General features: G+C 39.4%; 2 protein-coding genes across 13 annotated transcripts in view; both read left to right on the forward strand.

The window, feature by feature from the left end:
- PPAT (phosphoribosyl pyrophosphate amidotransferase) overlaps positions 1-7,879 on the forward strand; it is a 38,405-nt gene extending 30,526 nt beyond the window's left edge. For both annotated transcript variants that reach the window (XM_007115938.4, XM_007115937.4), the window contains 5 exons: positions 305-456; positions 924-1,051; positions 2,233-2,454; positions 3,879-3,999; positions 5,521-7,879. In XM_007115938.4, coding sequence (XP_007116000.2) covers positions 305-456; positions 924-1,051; positions 2,233-2,454; positions 3,879-3,999; positions 5,521-5,786 — 889 coding nt within the window. In that variant the 3' untranslated portion in view covers positions 5,787-7,879. The remainder of the gene's footprint in view (positions 1-304; positions 457-923; positions 1,052-2,232; positions 2,455-3,878; positions 4,000-5,520) is intronic.
- A 6,622-nt stretch (positions 7,880-14,501) lies between these two features.
- Positions 14,502-22,455, forward strand: part of AASDH (aminoadipate-semialdehyde dehydrogenase) — a 34,941-nt gene continuing 26,987 nt past the window's right edge. The window contains exons 1-4 of one of the 11 annotated variants that reach the window (XM_007115942.3): positions 14,502-14,561; positions 17,447-17,721; positions 17,813-17,933; positions 21,516-21,841. In XM_007115942.3, the coding sequence (XP_007116004.1) occupies positions 17,492-17,721; positions 17,813-17,933; positions 21,516-21,841 (677 nt within the window). In that variant the 5' untranslated portion in view covers positions 14,502-14,561; positions 17,447-17,491. The other 10 variants (XM_007115943.3, XM_028491818.2, XM_055085957.1 and 7 more) reach the window with 10 other exon arrangements.

Genomic DNA, 22,455 nt, shown 5'->3' on the forward strand with positions numbered 1-22,455 from the left:
TGCCACCAGGGAAGCCCAGGAATACTATTTTTTAATTTTTTAACCCAATAGACTCCGCAGCATGTGGGATCTTCCCGTACCAGGGATCAAACCCATGTCCCCTGCATTGGCAGGCGGATTCTTAACCACGGTGCCACCAGGGAAGCCCAGGAATACTATTTTTTAATTTTTTAACCCAATAGACTTTATATTAAATTGAGCCATTTTTCCTTTATAAGGGAAGGGACTCTGTGTGCTTTATAATAGATAATTTGCCTTAATTTGACTGGTTTATTTATAGTCTTCTTTAATATTGTTTCCCAAGATATTACCGTGAAATCTTGCCTGGAGAAATTGTGGAAATATCCAGACATAATGTCCAAACTCTTGATATTATACCAAGGTCTGAAGGAAACCCAATGGCTTTCTGTATCTTTGAATATGTTTATTTTGCAAGACCAGATAGTATATTTGAAGGTAAGTAAAATAACTCTAACTATTGATATAAATCTATTATTTTCCTCATTGAAACATGGCAATTCTTGGGCCCAAAGGCTTACCTGGCTCTTTGAAGGCACATAGTTATATGTTGCGAATTTTGGGACTGAGCTTACAAGTCATAAGATCACAGTTTTTCCTTTTCATCTGACTCTTGGATTTTGTTTTCCTTTTAGGAGTAAGGATTATGATTTTCAGATATGTATTAAGGTTAATTCTTTTTTTAAAGAGTGAATTCCCCCAGTTTATGTGTTTCCCCTTTAGTGTTTTTTTGTCTTGCTTTTCTTTTTCAATTAGTTAATTAGTTTATTTTTGGCTGTGTTGAGTCTTCATTGCTGCACGCTCAATTCTATAGAGTTCTAACAAGCTAGTTTCTTAGAATAGTGATATTATGCTGTGCTATATTATACTAAGTAAAAATTTATTTCCTTTTCCAAACATTCCAGACCAAATGGTTTACACAGTAAGATACCGTTGTGGTCTGCAGCTGGCAATTGAAGCCCCTGTGGATGCGGATTTAGTTAGCACTGTCCCGGAATCTGCTACGCCTGCTGCCCTTGGTTACGCAGCAAAGGTATTTTCTCTTAATTAACACACAGTGAATTGCTCATTTAGCACTGAGATTAGAAATCCATGTATATAAAGAGAAACTCATCAATTTATTGTAAGGAAAAAGAAAGTGTTGGTTCTTTTGCAAGAGTTACTTATTTTCCAGCCTTTTCATTCAGTGGCACTATTTTTTTTTTTTTTTTTTTTTTTGCGGTATGTGGGCCTCTCACTGCTGTGGCTTCTCCCGTTGAGGAGCACAGGCTCCGGACGCGCAGGCTCAGCAGCCATGGCTCACGGGCCTAGCCGCCCCGCGGCATGTGGGATCTTCCCGAACCGGGGCACGAACCCGTGTCCCGTGCATTGGCAGGCGGACTCTCAACCACTGCGCCACCAGGGAAGACCAGTGGCACTATTTTTTTAATGGGTCCACAAAAAGTTTACCCAAAGACTAGGAAAACGATCCTCTTCATTAAAAAAAAAATATATCATGACTATATATAGAGTTTAGTGGTAATATTTGCTTGTTATTAAGTACCCTCACAAGCCACTGGTGTATTTATTCCCTACTGAGCGTGGGTGATAATAAAGTTGTTTATGTTAATTTTGTATAATGTTCTTAGTATTATGCTTAATTTCATTTTTCATAACCAGGCAGAATATGTAATTATAGTGATCCTGGTGTATAATACCCAACATTGACTACGTTGGAAAGTTTAGTTTGTGAATTTTTAAAAGAAATAATATGCATACATTTTAGAGAAGTATTACCTTGTTAGATGGATAAGTCACCTCCTGTCCCTCAGAAAGTATCTCCTTAGCCTACTGGTTTTAATTCATTTCCTGCTGACAATTTTTAAATATGTGAATTTTTCTGACAGTGATTTATTCTTTGTCGTGTGTTCACATGTTTTTTTCCAAGATAGAGAAATAATATGTGTTTAAGAAAGAAGCATTACAAATTCTAGCAAAATGAACTGTTTTTCCTACTAAGTAGAGGACTTTCAATAATTTTTCTTTTTGCCTTTTCTTCCCTACAGTTTAAATAGTGAAGGAAAATTATAATCTGATGATGGAGAGCTCAGAATAACAACCACATTTAAAATTTTTTACATAGATGTTATAATGGAAGCATGACCTAGAGAAAACAGAACCCTAGAGTTCTCTGTATGTGTGCTGCTCATTGTCCTTTTATTCCTTCTCTGTCAGTGTGGGCTTCCATATGTGGAGGTGCTATGTAAAAACCGGTATGTAGGAAGAACATTTATTCAGCCAAACATGAGGTTAAGACAACTTGGTGTTGCGAAAAAATTTGGAGTATTGTCGGACAACTTTAAAGGCAAAAGAATTGTTCTTGTAGATGATTCAATTGTGAGAGGCAATACCATTTCACCCATAATCAAATTGCTCAAAGAATCTGGTGCAAAAGAGGTAAGTAATATTAAAACACCTATCCTAAAGCACCAATAATTACAATATGATAGCCTTGAAAATTTTATGTTAAAATTTTTATAAACCTAATTTTAAAACTAACTACAAAATAGAATACTTTTCAATTTGTAGAGTATTGATTACTTTTTCTTTTTGAAGATATAGAAGCAATCCCAGTGTAATAAATTTGACACATTAGGTTATATTTTCAAATCTCAAAGCTTATTCTAACTAAATAGTTCAGTAATTCAAATTACTGAAGTGAGATGTCATTTACAGCTAATAGTTGATCAGATTTAGAAATAAAATCTATTGTGGAGAAAATGGTATAGAAAGCAGTATGACAGTCTATTTAGAAAGCAAGTTCAGATCCATTACAATAGTAAAAAAGAATAGACACAATTAAACAAACAAAAGAACTGGAAATAGCTTATATATCTACCAGCAGGAAATGTTAGTAAATCGATACATCAGTATGATGAAATACGATGCAACCATTAAAAACTATAATTATGAAGACTGCAAAACATGGGAAAATCTTTGCTGTTACAAGAAAGGTAAAAAGTAAATGTGGACACTGATTACAGCTATGTAAATGTTCCTGACAAAAGGCAGAAAATAATGATAGATAAAAAAATAGACAAACATAGCTCTTTGTAGTAGTAGTAAGGTTTTTATTGTATCCTGGTAGATGTTATTTTTCTTTTTAAAAAGGTAAAATAAGAGGTAGGCAAAAGTGCCATTCAAGTGTTAGAAGAAAAAAATGAAGGTGGTCCTAGGAATATAATAAATGAGAAATGACAGATCAGAAGAAAGAAATGTCCTTGTTAGTAGGTGACAGAAGGAAACAATGGGCATCTCTGTAAAAAGAACCCTTTACAAGTGGCTAACATTTTGAAATTCTTGTTCAGGACACTTTGGAGTCTAGGACAGGGTTGTTCAAGTAGGATTCTTGGTAATGAATTAATTCTTTTTTTTTTTTTTTTTTGCGGTACGCGGGCCGCTCACTGTTGTGGCCTCTCCCGTTGCGGAGCACAGGCTCCGGACGCGCAGGCTCAGCGGCCATGGCTCACGGGCCCAGCCGCTCCGCGGCATGTGGGATCCTCCCGGACCGGGGCACGAACCCATGTCTCCTGCATCGGCAGGCGGACTCTCAACCACTGCGCCACCAGGGAAGCCCTGAATTAATTCTTAAAGTAGTTCTGACTGAACACTGGAGTTCTATATGTATATCACATGATTTTCTAGGATTCTTTTCCACCTATTATAGTGAAAGAAATTCTTTAGTATGCTTTATTACCCATATGTTGTTAAAGTATTCTGTAAAACAATTTTATGATGTATTTGTCAATGACAGAATTTTGCATAATTGTTCTTACAGTGAATGTCAAACTAATGAATGTGTGAAATGATTTCTTTCCAAGGTACACATTCGCGTAGCTTCACCACCAATTAGATATCCATGCTTCATGGGAATAAACATACCAACAAAAGAAGAGCTTATTGCCAATAAACCAGAATTTGAGCATATCTCAGATCATCTAGGTAGGTATTACAATTTCTATAAACGTTTATCTTTATTCATTTATTAACAGAAAATCCAAGCTTGTCAATCTTTACACTTTTAATAAAAAAATGTTGTTTGTGTTGAGCAGATGAATAGTGAGAGAGCCTGATATGTGTGGGCACCATAGTGAGTGCTGTGATGGAGAGCTAGGCTAAGGTGAGATCAGAGAAGAAGGAAGAAAGGCTTTCCTAGTAGAGAGAACTGCTAATCAGTTAAAGCCTCCCAAAGTTCAGATCAGAAGAAAAACAAAAGCAATTTCACCACAGATTCTAATAGAATAATTTGGATGTGGGTACAAATCAAAAAGTGAAAAGCTTATATAGGCTTATCTTTAATAATGAGGTCAGAAGTCTTGGAGATGGAGGTTATCCTTGATAAGACATTTGCCTTTCAAATTCAGGTGAGGTATAAACTATAAATATCACATACATGTTCATCCGTGTATGGTACCTCCACACTGATTGTTTACAGCTGTTGTTTCTCTTGACTGGTCATGCCTGTACCTTACCAGTTAAATATTGTTTTTGTAAATTTATTTATTTATTTATATTTTATTTTTGGCCGTGTTGGGTCTTTGTTGCTGTGTGCAGGCTTTTCTCTAGCTGCGGCGAGCGGGGGCTACTCTTCGTTGCGGTGCGCGGGCTTCTCATTGCGGTGGCTTCTCTTGTTGCAGAGCACGGGCTGTAGGCGCACGGGCTTCAGTAGTTGTGGCTCACGAGCTTAGTTGCTCCGCGGCATGTGGGATCTTCCCGGACCAGGGCTTGAACCCGTGTCCCCTGTATTGGCAGGTGGATTCTTAACCACTGTGCCACCAGGGAAGTCCCCAGTTAAATATTTTGAATGTCACCCAACTGATATATTGTGAGCACTCACTCTTTGCCAGGAACATAACTATATTATCATAATAACATCACAAAACTGCTACAATTAGGCAATATTTTTCCCTTATCTGATAGCTGAAAAAAAAGGCTTAGGAAAAGTAAGTGACCTTGAGCTTAAATTTGAACCCAGATCTTCCTGACTTCAAGATCTGTTATTTAAGAAAATGACTCCTAAAGCCTTCTGAAGCCATTCTAGACTTGAATCCTCCACTGCTATTTTAAATTGTTATCCCTTAAATTCCAATTTAAAATTAAAAAAAAAAAAATAAAGGCCCTGAGTTTTATCGATTCTCCAGCCACCACCATCACCCCCGCCTTTTTTTTTTTAAGAGAGGCTAATGGAGAAAATTCCCTGGTGGTCCAGTGGTTAGGACTCCAGCTCTCACTGCCGAGGGCCCCGGGTTCAGTCCCTGGTCAGGGACCTAAGATCCCACAAGCCACGCAGCCAAAAAATAAATAAATAAATTGTAAAAAATTTTTTTAAAAGAGAGAGACAGGGGCTAAAGGAGAAATTTTTATTTTGGCCTATGTTTTTCTGTTTGTAACTATTCTCTGTTAAGGCAATTCTTCCTTTCCAAAGGAAGTCTCATGACCTTTTTCCCTGTCTTTCCCCCGTAGGAGCAAACAGTGTTGTGTATCTGTCAGTAGAAGGACTGGTTTCATCTGTACAAGAAGGGATAACATTTAAAAAACAGAAAGTGAAAAGGCAAGATATTATGCTTCAAGAAAATGGGAATGGTCTGGAATGTTTTGAAAAGAACGGTCATTGTACAAAGGAAGATGTTATGGTTCAAGAAAATGGGAATGGTCTGGAATGTTTTGAAAAGCACGATCATTGTACAGCTTGTCTGACTGGAAAATACCCTGTGGAACTGGAATGGTAGCTGCTAGGGGCAGACACGATGTTTCAAAACACAAAGATAGTGGAGAAGTTATAGTGGTTACACCTCCATTTACTGTTACTCGGTACAGTGTGAAATGCCACATGCTTGTGTTATAAGTTTTGAGATTTTTTTTCTGAAAAGGGTACCAAAGTGCTATGATTTCTTTAGTAATCCTAGATAAATATTTTGGTATTATCTAGGAACTTGGATGATCCTTTCGGTTTTATTTAGTAGTTTAGTACTTTTATTTTTAGAAATCGTATACATTTAACTTCAGATCATCAACAGTAATGCAACGAATCGGTAAATTTCTGTTTAAGAGAGGATTGCCAGGTACTCTACTCTCCCACAGGTTCTTAGAGAATTTTGTGGAATGTTTGAGAGTTATGGAAATTCAGTTATGGAATATTTTCATAACTGAACCTTGCTAATTACATATAATACAACAATATGTGGTATTCTTTTTTTTCGCTCAAGCATTGGCTACCTTTTTCACGTGGTCAGAGAAGGCAGGTGGTCAGTGGCATTTGCCAGGTCCATGCTTTAAAGAGTTTGCAAGAGGTTAGACTAAGGTGTTGTGATGCAAACAGGACGTGTGAGTTAAGTATAACATTTCATGCAAACCTTGAATCCATTATACCCCAAAGTTATCTAGCATCAAGAGTTCTCTTTAAAAAAAAACAAAAAACAGAAGAAACACCTTTTTGTGCCTCACTTTCCCCATCTGTGCAATGAGGTGCTTATATTACTAAATTAAATAACTTGCCGCAGTTATTTTGGTGGTTAGAGCCATCATTCCACCCCTCAGTTTTAAGACGGTGCATGATTATTAGCTTTTGAAATGTTGGCCGTTGGTCTGCAATCGAGATTTCAAGAGGGAGACATACAGCAGTAATTTGCAACCTATCTTTGAGATGCTCTGAGAATGACTGTAAAACCATGGCTGTGCAAAATATTTTCCTACATTTGACTAGAAAGTATGATCCATACTACTTAGTGTCCTTATAGTAGAAGCCCAGCAAGTAACCTGGTACATTTGAAGTAAAAAATAATTTTTTAGATTCTAACAAACCTTTTATCCTTTATTTGATTATATGCTTTTTTAAGGAAGTGCTTGATCACTTGCAAATGTACTGTGTATGCAATGAGATGATCAAGTAGAAACATCGTAGGGGCCAATTTTACGGAACAAGGAGACAACAACTTTTTTCAATTAGCATGCTCATCTAATTCCGAGCATCAACGTATCACTTTTTCTACTTTGTTTTATTGGGATCTAATGAATTAGATTTTTTTAAAGGTTTCTGTTTGTTTGTTTTTTAACATCTGAGATTTAAAACTTTAAAATGACTTGCCCTCAACCCTTGTTTATGTAAGATTTTTAAAAAATAAAAGTGTTTGTTTCTGTGTTATTACCATGATTTGGTGTACATAGTGTCCAAATCCACCTAGAATTGTAATATTTATTAATAACCATAATCTTTTGTCTTCATTTGGTATTTAGTCTCATGTGTTGTATCATGGCAGGCCAAGAGAAAATGTTGACAGCTCTTTAAGCCCATGTGCAGCGGGCAGCAGTGGGTCAGATAACCCTGTGGTGGTACCACAAGCAAACTGGCATCTGAATAAAGCCCTGGGACCATTTGTGTGTATAGCCTCTTGCCTTAAATGTATTCCTCATGGCAGCATATGGAGGAGGCAAGACCTTATGGGTCAGTTTTGAACCAGCCTTACTTACTTTGATTTTTTTAAAAACAAGAGACTCAGGGAAAGTACTAAACCAAAATCTCTGATTTGACTTTTGTGTTTTCCATAGTTTTTATTTTGTTTTATTGAGGTGCTTTTATAAAGGAAAATGGTACTGTGACAATTTGGTCATTCTACAAATTTCTTACTCTTTCTCCATCATGGCCTTTTATTTCACAAGTTTCTGAAGTGTGAATTACAATTTTATACCAGTGTAATCTCAAATGTTGTTTAACTGCTTTAAATTTTTATAGGTATTGTAAAGTGCAGAGCAAATGAGAAATGTGTTTTCACAGGATCTATATTGTGAACTAAACTAAGCCTACTTTTTGTGACTTCCTTGTAATGCGTTGGTGACAAATATATGTAATGAGTACATTTAAATATGTGTGTGTACTTTTTCTAAAGAGTGACTTTTAGGTAGTGCATTATGGTGAACAGCACAGTGACGGTCACATCCAGGATCCATTCTTGGCACCAGCTAGTCATATCTTATTTCTCTGGTTCAGGAATTTCAGTAAATAGACCATCTCTTATGAACCAGGCAAAACTGCTGGCTGAGTAGGAGGGACAAATAAAGTAAATAGAAATGCAGTGCTAAGTAAGCACTATGTTAGTGTCAAGTTCTGTGGAAACACTAGCAAGAATAGGGAAGGTGTCACAGAAGAGGAGGCTTAGATTCCCAAACTGCGCGTGTGCGTGTTGGGGAGGAGTACTTTTTAAAATAAAAATAAAGTAGGTACATGAATAAACTGTGGTACATCCATACAATGGAATATTATTCAGTCCTGAGAAGAAATGAGCTGTCAAGCCATGAAAAGATGTGGAGGGAACTTAAATGGATATTACTAAGTGAAAGAATCCTATCTGAAAAGAGTGCATACTGTATGATTCCAACTATATGACATTCTGGAAAAGGCAAAACTATGGAGAGAATAAAAAAGATCAGTGGTTGCCAGGAGCTGGTGGGATGAACAGGTGAAGCACAGGGGATCTTTAGGATAGTGAAACTATTTTGTATGTTACTATGATGGTGGATACATGTCATTATATATTTGTCCAAATCTGTAGAATGTATGACACCAAGAATGAACCCTAATGTAAACTATAAATTTTGGGTGATAATGATGTGTCAGTGTAATGATCACCTGTAACAAATGGACCACTTCCGGGGGGGGATAGTAATAACGGGGGAGGTTATTTTATGCGGGGGTTGGGGGCACATGGGAGCTCTGTACCTTCTGCTCAATTTTGCTATGAACCTAAAACTACTTTTAAAAAGTCTGTTTAAAAATAAAGATACCAGGGGCTTCCCTGGTGGCGCAGTGGTTGAGAGTCCGCCTGCCGATGCAGGGGACACGGGTTCGTGCCCCGGTCTGGGAGGATCCCACATGCCGCGGAGTGGCTGGGCCCCTGAGCCATGGCTGCTGAGCCTGCGGGTCCGGAGCCTGCGCTCCGCAACGGGAGAGGCCACAACAGTGAGAGGCCCTAGTACCGCAAAAAAAAAAAAAAAAGATACCAGGGTCCTACCTCTAAAAAAAACTATCAAAATAATACATACATATAGTTAAAAATGAAGAAGATAAAGAGGTCACTGCCCTCTCCAGTCCTCTGTAGTGCATCCACATTTAAATATTTTTTCTGTTGTTAATCTCTGTTTTAAACAATTAGCTCATACTATTTACTTCTTACTGTACCAACTTTAGATATTATCTCTATTTCTTCCCTGGAATCTAGCAAAGTTTGCTCTGACAGGTAGACTTAAGTTAATCATATTAATATGATTAACTCACTTGACTTTCTGATGCCTTTCTTAGGGTTTCAAGTAGGGTATAGTCAACTCCTCTAAGGAAAATTGCCTTCATGTTTCATAAACAGGTCAAAAAGAAAATCCAGCCCTCTCAGAAAAAATCTGCTCACTCAGACATTTTAGAGAAAACTGCAAAAAATGCCATGTAAATTTATGTTTTTGTGTGCTGAAATTGTCTTCTCATGTAGCTGAGAATTTGTTGGATGGCAGGAACCAATGCTTTTAACCTTTTTAGAATTTCTTTTTTTTTTTAACATCTTTATTGGAGTGTAATTGTTTTACAATGGTGTGTTAGTTTCTGCTTTATAACAAAGTGAATCAGAATTTCTCACTGCACTATGACAAACAGAAAATGATTACACAACGGAGACCCAAGTGGGTGCTTGCACCCTACTTCAATCATTGAAGATTGCTTGTTTGGCTCCACTGATGGGTATGTTAGATGTGATGGTTAATTTTATGTTTCAGTTTGGCTAGGCTTTGGTGCCACGGTGTTCAAACACCAGTCTAGACGTTGCTGTGAAGGTATTTTTTTTTACCTGGGATGAACGTGTAAATCAGTAGACTGTGAGTAAAGCAGATTACCCTCCGTAATGTGGGTGCACCTCATCCAGTCAGTTGAAGGCCTTAAGAGTAAAGACTGAGGTTTCCAGAAGAAGATAGAATTCTCAAGACTGCACCCTAGAAACCCTGCCAGAGTCTCCAACCTGTTTCAAGACTGCAACATCAAATTTTTTTTTTTTTTTTTTTTTTTGGCCACGGCACTCAGGATCTTAGTTCCCCAACCAGGTATCGAACCCATGTCCTCTGCAGTGGCAGCGCAGAATCCTAACCACCGGACCGCCAGGGAATTCCCTCTAGAGAACTCTAACGGGCTCGCTCTTGCAAAGAGCCTAACTTCCTTCATCCCTCCGTTCTTTCACAATCACCTGACAAAAATGCCAAACCTGAATGAACCCATGGGCAGCTGAGCTCCCTTAGAGTAAATCACACACCGCTGTCCCAACTGTGACGTGGGCTACAGTGCTACCAGAGCACATAACAGGGACCTAACCTTGTCTTGGAGTAGGGTCAAATGTTTTCAAATTTTGTTGTTGTTGTTGTTCAGAAATTTTTTAAGCGTATTTATTCTTTTATTTTTTAAATTTATTTATCTTGGCCGCGCTGCATGGCATGCGGGACCTTCCCTGACCAAAGATCGAACCCGTGCCCCTTGCAGTAGAAGCGCAGAGCCTTAACCACAGGACCTCCAGGGAAGTCCCTCAAAATTATTTTTGAAATAATTTTTAATTTCAAAAGAAACAATGACATTGACAACTGAGAGAGGAGTTGGGAGGTAGCTGAAGAGAAGCAGTGAAATGAGAATGTACCAATAAATGTGCAAAGGATCAGCAAGGTACTGGGGCAGGCACTTGATACTTCTTGGGAATTGGAATGATGTAGTAAATAGATGGGGAAGAGTAAAAAGATAGTTCAGGAAACAGGTGCAAAACACATGAATCTCTGCTGTCAAGAAGGGATTAAATGAAGGCAGACTTGGAAATAATGCAGCTGTTACAGGTTCTATGAGAAGTGTAAGTCACCATTTGGGAAGGCTTGTACCCTATTTAAAAGCTAATAAGCCAGTTTGTTACTGTTTCATGGTAGTGGACATGAGATTCCTGGGTCAAAGAGAACTTCATTACTCATGGCAAAAGCAGTAGCCGGAGCTTCATGTCTGTCAATTCTCCATGCCTCCTAAGTCCCCCTCGGGTAACTAAGATAGACATAGATGGATGTCTGCACACACAGCGGGTTGCGTTACAGGAAAGGAATACTAGGTTTGGGAGGGTTCATTCTTTTACAGTAAGTGGAAGAAAGCTTGCTGCTTGGGGAAGACATTACCTCAGCTCTGAAGATTGATCACCCCGAACAACCCTGAAAAATGACCTGGATAAAGAGCAGTCAGTACCTTGCATTCTTTGCGTACCCAGCAAACATTTGCAGGGACACTCAGAGCCCATGGCAAATTGCTCTTCCCAGCAGTATGCTAGGTGTATGGGATGGGGGTTGGAGGAGGATGGGTAAATTCTCATACTAGGCTTGAAGAAAGGCATTGAGGAGGTGATGTTAGAACTGTTTTCATAAGAGGAATAAATGTTCATCAAGCAGGTGTGGGGAGGGAAAGGGTTTTTCAGCCTGTGACTCAGCCAAAGCACAGGTGTGGAAACTTGATAAGGGTTTGGTGGGCTCAGAAGACTTACTAGGGTCTTAATTATAGCTGGATCTTACAGTACCAGGTGTGGGGAATGTGCATGGGGTGAGGAAGCAGTAGCCAACTGTGAGAGATTAGGCTAGAAAGATAACGAACTATCTTGTTAACCTTGCTAGAGTCTGAATATCATGCAGGCAATGAGAAGCCACTGAAGCTTCTTAAGCAGGAGAATGCTGTCACTGCTCTGGTGTATGTTTTAGAATGATCACTCTAGATTACCAGGTAAAAATGAACAGTCTTCTACATGTGCTCCCTCTTAGACCCCCTGAAAATGACAGTGAAGAGAGTCACAAACTCTCAAGGATAGAGGGAAAGAGATAACAAACAAAATTTTAAAATCAAAAGCAAAGGGCTCAGGGAATTCCTGGGCGGTCCAGTGGTTAGGACTCTGCCCTTCTACTGCAGGGGGCATGGGTTCAATCCCTGGTTGGGGAACTAAGATCCCGCATGCCGCAAGGCGCGGCCAATAAATAAATAAATAAAGTCATTTATTTTTTTAAAAAAGCAAAGGGCTCGGCTGATTTGGAAAAGCTAGACTAAACCAGCAGTGAGCAAAGCCAATAAGCAATCCTATTTACATCATAGAGCACCCTTAAAAACTGAGAATCTGGCTTTTGGAAGCAGGGGTAAAGCTGGTAACTAAAAGGATTGGAAATTTGCTTAGGAATGAGTTATACCCTTATGCTACCTCCCATCACCCTTAAGCTTAACTCTGAAGGACGTTTTGTTTGGGAGAGAGTAAAACAGAGGGTCTTTGTATTGGAGGACATCAGGCACCTGGAATAGAATTAAGTGAAAAATTTTATACTGAATTCTGAGACCCTCCTCCCACCCCTGCAGCCCTTTTCTCTCACTTGATTTTCAAAAAACTTGCTCCACAGATTCAGAGCTTCCAATCAGCTTTTAAATGCCCACTTTTAAATATGATCAGATAATGATCATTACCAGACACCCGTGGAAGCCTCTAACATGAAAGAATCCAAAACCAACAGAAGAAATAGAGACTGCAAGAGGGGAAAAAAACTTAAAAAAGCTATCATTAATATCAGAATTGAAAAATGATATTTTCAATAATGAAACAGACATTATCCTGGCAGCAGTTCAGAGTCTACTGTAGCCAAGCAAGACTGGAAGGGCTTTATTTAGGGAAACACTGACCAAGAAGACCTGAACTAAGATAGCAGTAGTGGAGATGACGATGTTATCATTTAAAGAATGCAGATGGGGGGCAGGGGAGGAATGCAGATTGCAGGCCCCTCCCTCACTAGAAAATGAATTCAGAACCTCTTGGCATGGAGATCCAGGAATCTGGAATCTGTGTTGTTTAACATTACCACAGCGATTCTGATATAGCCAGCTGGGCATTAGTCTAGAGATTGGGGAGTAGAGGACGTAGGATCTAATTGCATACAGGAGGGTAAAAAAGAAGTTGGGTGGGAGCGGATATCTAGGGTTTCTTTACTGTCTCACTGGGTGGATAATGGTGTCATTCCCAAATATAGAAACAAAGGGACACCTTTGAGTAGCCCCTCCCCAAATAAAAGACCCATAGTACAACCTGGTGAAAGTCTCATGGGCAAGTGGAGGTATCTCTTGCTTGGATTACTGCTACAGTTTCTTGCCACCAACGCCTAAGGACACGAAAGCATCCTATGCCGTTTCATGTATCGTTTATTGATGCCCGGCTGCCTCCTCAGTCCTTCCCTAGCCAAAACAAAACCAAAACCCGTATCACTTTGTAACTGAGCAAGGTATCCTGCGTGCCAGGTGCAGAAAGCCAAACTCTTTGACAGCAGGTGTTTGCAGCAAAGTACGGGTTTATTTGCAGGGTGCCAAGCAAGGAAGTGGGAGATAGATCTCAGATCCACCCCATCTTGGTCTTTGAGTTAGGGACGTTTTAAAGGGGAAGAAGAAACTGGGGTTAATCACAGTCTTCTTACATTTCTTAATCATGGTTTTGTGAGTCAGGTTGTCTCCAGTTTATGATTCTCTGGCCAGGTGATACAGGTCTGTGAGCTCATCCTGCCTTGGAGAAACATCCTGAGTTTGGATATTAATGATGATGCATATATCTACAACAGCAATTTTAGTACATTAACGATGTTATCAACAACAGCAGTCTTACTCATCTGACTTTGATTAGTGTTCAGTTAACACAGGATTGAGGTCAGAGGGGACAAGAAAGGGAATACAGTTGTGGAGGGAGAGATTAATCATAAACTCAGTAGGGAGGACTCGGTTTCAATTTCCTCTCTGCTACCGGCACAGTAGCTTTAAAAAATATCACTATTACTGCTCTTGACATTTTAGATAACTAACTTAAACGCCTCCAACTAAAATTCCCTTAAAAACAGATTTTATTCAGCGTATAGCTTAAGTAACTCTCCTCAGACCTGTTTTCTTTATAGTTCCTGTTGAAAGTTGAAATTTTCTTAGTTATCGTTTAAATTCATCTCTTCCAATTAAAATGTCAGCCTACTTATGACAGGGACTTCGTTTGCAGGCTTTATTGTTGCACAGTTCCCCACAGTGTAGGCAGGTTATAAAAAAAAGTGCAACGCATAAAGTCCAGTCACTCTCATTTCACAATGATTTCATCGCTCTTCACGTTAACTCTACGTAATATCTTTATCCCCACTTTGTGAACGAGGAGACAGCTGCTTGGAATGAAAGTTTCTTGCCCGGAGTTTCTTGGCAAACATGAAAGGGTACGACTCCAACCGGGTCAACTTCAAAGTCCTTGCATACCCTGTCCAAAACCCAGCAACAGCAGACCAGAGATCTGAAACGAGACCGGCCAGCAAATCAGCCAACACTTCTCTTGCATTGGCTCCGCAGCTCCGGGAAGGGGCGGGGCAGCAGGACGCTGCTGCCCCGGGTCGCTCGTCCTGACGTCAGCAAGGCGACGGGGAAGATTTCTAGGAACCCGAGATCCCGGTGGGCTGCGCGGTGGGCCGGCTTTAAGGTGTTAGTTTATTCTCTGTGTGTGAAGAAGTGTTGGGGTTGGATTGTCGGGAGAAGGTCCGGATGGGCTCGGACCTCCCCGCTACCCCCTCACCCGTGCGCCTTCTGAGTGGGTCTCGGCAGGAGGCGGTATCCACTGGGGACACGTGTGAGGGAGGCGAAGTACGAAGACACCGGCTGACTGCGCACAGGTTTGCTTAGCTTCCGGGCAACCGCCTGGCCTCGGAGTTGAATCAGTGGTGTCTGGAGGGATGGAGTGGTGCAAAAGCTGAACTTGACCCGTGTGCTCTCCCCTCACCCTGCCTTAGACCCTCTGCTCCTTATTTCGAATGGAAATGAGCCTACCCTGTCTTGTTAGCGTGGTTTCGAAAAGCAATTGAAAAAATGTGTTGGAAGGTATAAAGTGCGTTGTTATTAAACGTAGTTGCTTAGTGAAAGTTAAGCCGGTGGATACGGGAAAATAAAGTTTTTAGATTATTTATGTCTTTAAAATAGCCAATAACTTAGGAAGAGCCCCTGAGACTTCTGATGACTAAAGTAGCAGCCTCTACAGATATAAAGTAGCAAATATCTTAAAACTTAATGATCCCATTACATATATAATCTGTTTATCAGATGTTGCTTCCCCCCCGCCCCCTTCTTATATGGTCCCAGAAATGTTTGGGCATCCAGTTAGTGTAGCATTCTCTATTGGAGAGAATGTATTTATGATTCAGTTAATGCAAATGAAAACCTTAGACAACAAGAATAGATTTTGCCTTAATTCTCTATAGCAACCACTGGGAAACTGGCAATTAAAAGTTTAAAAACATCTTAATTGTATAGATATGTGTGGCGAATCTTGTAATGTGTCGTAAAAAATGACTTTTTAAAAAAGAATTTAATCCATTTTATAATCTTGCCCCTTACTTTGATGTCAAGGGATTTTAGATTATAGTATATTAATCAGATTGTCCTCCCGTGGAAAATTAACTGCTGGATGTGTTTTTGCATTAAAACAATGCTTTTTTTTTGCTTGCATGTAGACTATAACTTTTTGTTAAAATGCTTTAGTATAATACATTCTGTAGTTTAGGCAATTTGTTATTCATTTGGGGAGAGGGAAGCAGAAGGTCCCCTTCTGCACTAACTGCATCTTGCAGAATGGACTCATTCCCATAATTTTAGTGCATGTTATGAAAAGCTTTCCTTATATTTACGTAATGGTCATTTGTGTGTATGAGGAAAGCTTAAAAATTTTATCTTGTGCATCACAGAAAGAGCCTGTAAGTACTAAAGTTATTTTATATTTTAAAATTTTGTGTTTAGAAATCATAGCATTTCCAAACCTTATGGGTGTCAGCAGTTATTGGTTCATTTTGCTCTCTTTAGAAATGTTTTATTTTCTGTAATTGATATTGATTAAATGACATGGATGAATCAGTAGGGAAATGAGTTCAAATAAGTATAAACAAATAAAAAACTTGAATAATTAAAATAGGCTATTTGGTAAATCTTATTTGCTTTGAAATCCAGAAAATAAATTTCACAGCGGGAAAACAAAAATCACCTTTACCTTCAAGGAAGTACTAGGAGTTGTGAAGTTTTTTTGTTGTTGTTCAGTCATCCCTAAAGTTTCTTTGATGAAATACTGTTTCAGATTTTCTTTTTTTTTAACTTTTAAAAAGTATTTTATTTATTTATTTTTGGCTGTGTTGGGTCTTCATTGCTGCGCGCAGGCTTTCTCTAGTTGCGGCGAGCAGGGGCTACTCTTTGATGTGGTGCTCGGGCTTCTCATTGCGGTGGCTTCGTTGCAGAGCACGGGCTCTAGGCATGCGGGCTTCAGTAGTTGTGGCGCCGCGGGCTCTAGAACGCAGGCTCAGTAGTTGTGGCGCACAGGCTTAGTTGCTCCGAGGCATGTGGGATCTTCCCCGACCAGGGCTCTAACCTGTGTCCCCTGCATTGGCAGGCAGATTCTTAACCACTGTGCCACCAGGGAAGCCCCAGATTTTCTTTTTATAGAATCTGCATTGAGAAGCCCAAAGAACATTGTATTGATACAATATTGAGTCGTAATACTATAGAGTCTAAATTTAAATGAATTTATTGACAATTTAAAAATCAAACTAGAGGGAATTTCCTGGCGGTCCAGTGGTTAGGACTTGGTGCTCTTGGGGCCCTGGGTTGGATCTCTGGTCGGGGAACTAAGATCCTGCAAGCTGCCAAACAAACAAACCAAACAAAAAAACAAATAAATATCAAACTAGAGTATGAAGAGCTTACTTCTTAACAATTATAAAAGTGGCTTGCTGTGTTACAATAATAATAAGCACAGTTTTTATATAGAGGAGTAAAACTGGATGGATGTAAGGGTTTTTTCTCTTCTTTCTATCAGAGGTTGGTTTTGCTTTCACCTAAATTCAGTTCCTAAAAGCAGACTTCATTTGCATTAGTCTTTTCAAAGTTACCATACAGGATTGTAACCACTTTATTTTAATCAATCTGTAACAACTGAAGAAAAATGAAAAAATTAAGCATGTACTTGAATAATTTAAATTTGGTTTTATTTTGGGTAATTATTTATTATTACTCATTTCTTTTTACGTTGTGTTCTGTTTTGAGAGAATTCTACATTTCTGCTTGTTTCATCCTCACCTATGTATATACCATTCCCCTCTCAAATTTTCTTCCACCTCTGACAGGGAGTTAGGTTGCTTGTATCAAAATTTCAACGTCATTGTTCTCAGCAAAGTTACCATAGACAGTTGGTAGTTCAGAGATTGTTTAACTGTGTGTCTTTGATGTAGTTATTTTTGTGAGGAGTGATTGTATAGAATTTTTTCTCTACTTCCCGCCCCCCAGCAAACTCCCTAAAACTCCTTGTCTCCCTAACATTTCTGGAAATAGGTAGACTTCTCTGCTACCAGTGATGTTCAGATAAACTTCAGTGAAATGACTCTTCAGGAATTGGTGCATCAGGCTGCCTCCCGTTATTCGGATAAAATAGCTGTATGTTTTGATGAATGTAACAACCAACCTCCAGTTTATTACACCTACAAGACTGTGGTTAGTGCTGCTTCAGAATTATCAAATTTTCTGCTGTTACATTGTGACTTTCAAGGAATTCGGGAAATTGGTCTCTACTGCCATCCTGGGATAAACTTACCCTCTTGGATTTTAGGGTAATATTTTTTAGAACTAAAAATTTGATATCTTAAAGTAAGATTATTTTCAACAGATATTCTGTGCTGACTCTGTACTTTGTTTCTTTAGAATTCTCCAAGTCCCTGCTGCTTATGCACCTGTTGATCCAGATTCACCACCAGCATTATCAATTCATTTTATGAAAAAATGTAATCTAAAGTATATCCTTGTTGAAAAACAGCAAATTAATGTAAGTGTGGGTATTTAAGTTGTTTGTTTGTATTTTTATGTGTTACATTTACTTTTCTATTGAAGGGGTCCCATCCCCTGTCTTGATTTCTAAATTCACTAACTCAGCAAAATTTCTTGGTCTCAGCACTGTTGACATTTTGGGTTGGGTGTTTGTTGTGAGGAGTGTCCTGTACATTACAGGATGTTTAGTAACCCCCATGGCCTCAACTAATAATTGCCAGTAGCACCCCCTAGTTGCAACAACCAAAATTGTCTTCAGACATTGCCGAATGTCTCCTGGAGGCACCCTCCACCCCGCATGCTCCACTGAGAACCACTGCTTAATGGCATGGACATATCTTCTAGCCTCATAATAATGTATTGTGCATTGTTTTGAATTTACTTTCTCTTTCCAAAGTTGTTCTTCTAGTAAGAAACTTTTATAATACTTTATACTTTTATCTTGGTGTATTTATGGCAACTTACAGTGGTCAGCAACATTAAAGAACTGTATCCAAGCTTAGATTTTGAAAAAGAGATTGGCACTTAAACCAGACCTTTCTGGAAAACGAAATTTATTTATTTTTTTTTATTTTTAAGTGACTGCCAACCAGAGATCTAGCCAAGAAACACTGCTTTAGGGGCAAGAATGGTATTATATGTTAAGCAGGGTACCCCATGTTTCATTATTATTTCTTCATTTCTTGTTTATAAAATACTGTTTTACCGTGGAGAAAACATTATAGAAACTATATTCAATTTAGCATATTATTACCCATTTCCTATATGAACCATTTTATATTGGGGGTAACTTAAATGCATTTTTCCTATTTGTATATATGTGTGTGCATCTATATCTGTAATATATAGCAGTAAGACAATTCAAAAGCTTCAGATATTATATGGAGAACTTCCTAGAGAATAATGGGTATTAGAGTAAGGCCTCCAGAAAGAGACAATAAAGTATTAATTTGGTTAATAAATATTTTCTAAGTACACATATATCAGTGTCTGGCCACAGTTTTCTCTTCTGTTCCTCAAATTGGTTATTTGTTGATAAGTTAGCAAGACTAAAATGAGGATGTGATATTCATTTTTTTAACAACCTTGGTGAAAGTTTTATAGACAAAGTGGGTGGGTGGGAGAATTAATTGTCAATATCAAGCTATTCTTTATAACTGCATATAGGAAGGAGTTGAGTACATAGCAGCAAACCCCACAGAAAGTACCTTGCTTCCTGCACCATGATTTTGATGATGGTGTAAGTGTTCTTCCTTCACTTAACACAGGAGCAATCAGTGTATTTATTGAGCATCTACTGTATGCCCATGATCCACTAGAGTAGTGGTTTTCAGCTGGCCATGATTTTACCTGCCAGGAAACATTCTGCAATGTTTGGAGATATTTTTTATTGTCATGATGGAAAGGGGGTGCCACTGGCTTCTAATGGGTAGAGGCCAGGGATGCTGCTAAAAACCCTACAATGCATAAGACAGTCCCCACAAAGATTTAACTGTTCCAGAATGTCAGTAGTGTTTAGATTGAGAAACTCTGCACTAGAAACAGGGTGTTTGGGAGGGCATTGGTATGTGAAAGCAGCCTAAGATATGATTCTTGCTTATATAGTTGGAAGGAAAAGGTTAGTACTTCCAAGGTCTGCATAGTGTGATATTGCCCTAAGCGAAGTATATGTAACCTAGTAGAGATAGGACAGTTTTAATGGAGGAGGGTGGTTTTTGAGCTAGGTCTTAAGAATATGTGGGCCTGGGCTTCCCTGGTGGCGCAGTGGTTGCGTGTCCGCCTGCCGATGCAGGGGAACCGGGTTCGCGCCCCGGTCTGGGAGGATCCCACATGCCGCGGAGGGGCTGGGCCCGTGAGCCATGGCCGCTGAGCCTGCGCGTCCGGAGCCTGTGCTCCACGACGGGAGAGGCCACGGCAGAGGGAGGCCCGCGTACCACAAGGAAAAAAAAAACAAAACAAAACAAAAAAAAAAAGAATATGTGGGCCTTAATTTTTTTTACATTACAGGATATACCACACCTTACACCTAAAACCACAACACAAACACAAACAAAACTCCTGGTCCTGGGTTGTGATCTTTTCCTCTCATTTTAATTGATTTCTTCATTGTGAAAACTTGTTATGCTTCATTAAGCTGCTGCTTATCAACCTAAAAAGATATACTAAAAGGAAACTTCTGTATTAATCTATTTCCATCTACCAAATAACTGAGCCAGAAACTCAGCAGTCTTCTCAAGCTCACTCCCTATCCAGAAAGTCATCAAGTCCTATTGATTCTTTCTTCATAGACCCTTTCTGTCTACTTCTGCTGCAACAGACCATTCAGGCCTATATAGTATACCTGAATTGTTATGAAAGGTTCATTAAAGGCTCTCATTTATCAGAGTCTTGCATATCATTCTCTCCTTGACAAGCAAAGTCTAGTCTGTGCTATTGCCACTTTCAGTTGGATCCCATCACAGGTTAAGGTCTAAACTCCTTGGTGTTGAGTGTACAGTTATTAAGGATTAGCATCTCATCTCCTATCAACAGCACTATTTATCTTCTCCACTCCCCCAATTCTGCAGCTTATTGGAATGCTTACTGTTCTCCATAACACCAGCTTTGTCAGGTCAGATACTGTGTATTGACTTGTTTGTTTAAAGTACCCCTCTTTATTTGGAGAATAGCTACTTATGACACAAATATTACATATGAAGAATCAATCTCTGGCCTTCCAGGCAAGTTAAGTTCAGCCTTCTCTGTTCTCATTCATGTTTTTGTTTTTGTTTTTTTATTGATTGATTTTGGCTGTGCCACAGTATGTGGGATCTTAGTTCCCGGACCACGGATCGAACCTGTGCCCCTTGCAGTGGAAACATGGAGTCTTAACCACTGGACCGCTAGGGAAATCCCCTGTTCTCATTCACATTTAAAGCATATTTCATTTTCATACCACATTGCACTGCAGTTGTGTGTTTTTATGTCTCTATTTTAAAGATGAGTTTGAAAGTAAGCACTGCACTTTACTCTTGGAGGTTTCTCATTTATCTTTTTATTCTTGGATATATAGCAAGTACAGTTGACCCTTGAACAACTCAGGGGTTAGGGGCACTGACTTCTGCACAGTGGAAAATTCGCCTATAACTTTACAGTTGTCCTTGGTACCCGCATCCGCAGATTCAGCCAACCTCGGATATAAGTGGACCTGCTCAATTCAAACCCATGTTCAAAAGTCAGCTGTACAGGGCTTCCCTGGTGGCGCAGTGGTTGAGAGCCCGCCTGCCGATGCAGGGGACACGGGTTTGTGCCCCGGTCCGGGAAGATCCCACATGCCGTGGAGCGGCTGGGCCCGTGAGCCATGGCCGCTGAGCCTGCGTGTCCGGAGCCTGTGCTCCGCAACGGGAGAGGCCACAGCAGTGAGAGGCCCGCATACTGCAAAAAAAAAAAAAAAAAAAAAAAAAAGTCAGCTGTACTTAAAAAAAAAAAAAGCTATGTTGAATGAGTAAATGAATACTTAATATTTTATATATATTCTATATAAAAGAGAATGCCTTTTAACGTATTAATGTTGTAAAACTTTGTTCCCCATTTAATATAGAAATTCAAATCTTCCTATGAAACATTATTGAACTATGATATGTTTACAGTAGAACATAATGACCTAGTACTCTTCAGACTTCACTGGAAAAATGTTGAGGTGAGCTTGATGCTAAATAATAGCATAAGAAGAGAGACATATGAAAAAGAAAAAATGACAAAGAGCGTGAATTCTGAGAACAGCAGTGCAGAAAAGTCAGAAGAGCACATGGATGTGAGGCTAAAGCATTGCTTGGCCTATGTTCTCCATACATCAGGCACCACGGGGATACCTAAGATTGTCAGAGTCCCTCATGCATGTATAGTGCCAAACATCCAGCACTTCCGGTAAGTTCTATCCTTAGAATCCTTCTTCAGAACTTGTATTTTAAAGGGAAAAATGAATTTTGAAATACCTATTCTTTATAACTCTTGTTCCTAAATTGACAGTCCTAAGTACTTGGGTCTCTTGTTGCAGCTATGTCTGAACTTTAGTTCTCTGCAGAGTAAGGCTTTACCTGTTTGATCCAGACCTGGAGCCAAACAACAATCAAATGATATGGCTGGAAGCTTTGCTTCTTAATTATTAGTAAGAAGAGAGGAAACATATTCCTGGCAGAGGTACCTACAGAGGTATGAGAGAAAGAAGGAGTTTGGCTTGCTAGAGTGCACTGGGCAGAGCCGAAGAGTGGGAGGGTAGGAGTCATATGACCTGAGGGGGCAGGCACCTGGTGTGCTCTGTTGGAGAAGTTTGAACTTAATCCAAGGAACCATTAAAAAATTTTGCATTTCATTAAGTTTACTCTTGTAGCATCGTTGAGTTGGTTTTACTGTTATGGGAAATGAGAAATCTCTATAAAGTTGAGATTCTCAACTTTTTTTTTTTTTTTTTTGCGGTACCCGGGCCTCTCACTGTTGTGGCCTTTCCCGTTGCGGAGCACAGGCTCCGGACGCGCAGGCTT

The sequence above is a fragment of the Physeter macrocephalus genome, chromosome 7 (genome assembly GCF_002837175.3).
Source record: "Physeter macrocephalus isolate SW-GA chromosome 7, ASM283717v5, whole genome shotgun sequence".
Classification (NCBI taxonomy): domain Eukaryota; kingdom Metazoa; phylum Chordata; class Mammalia; order Artiodactyla; family Physeteridae; genus Physeter; species Physeter macrocephalus.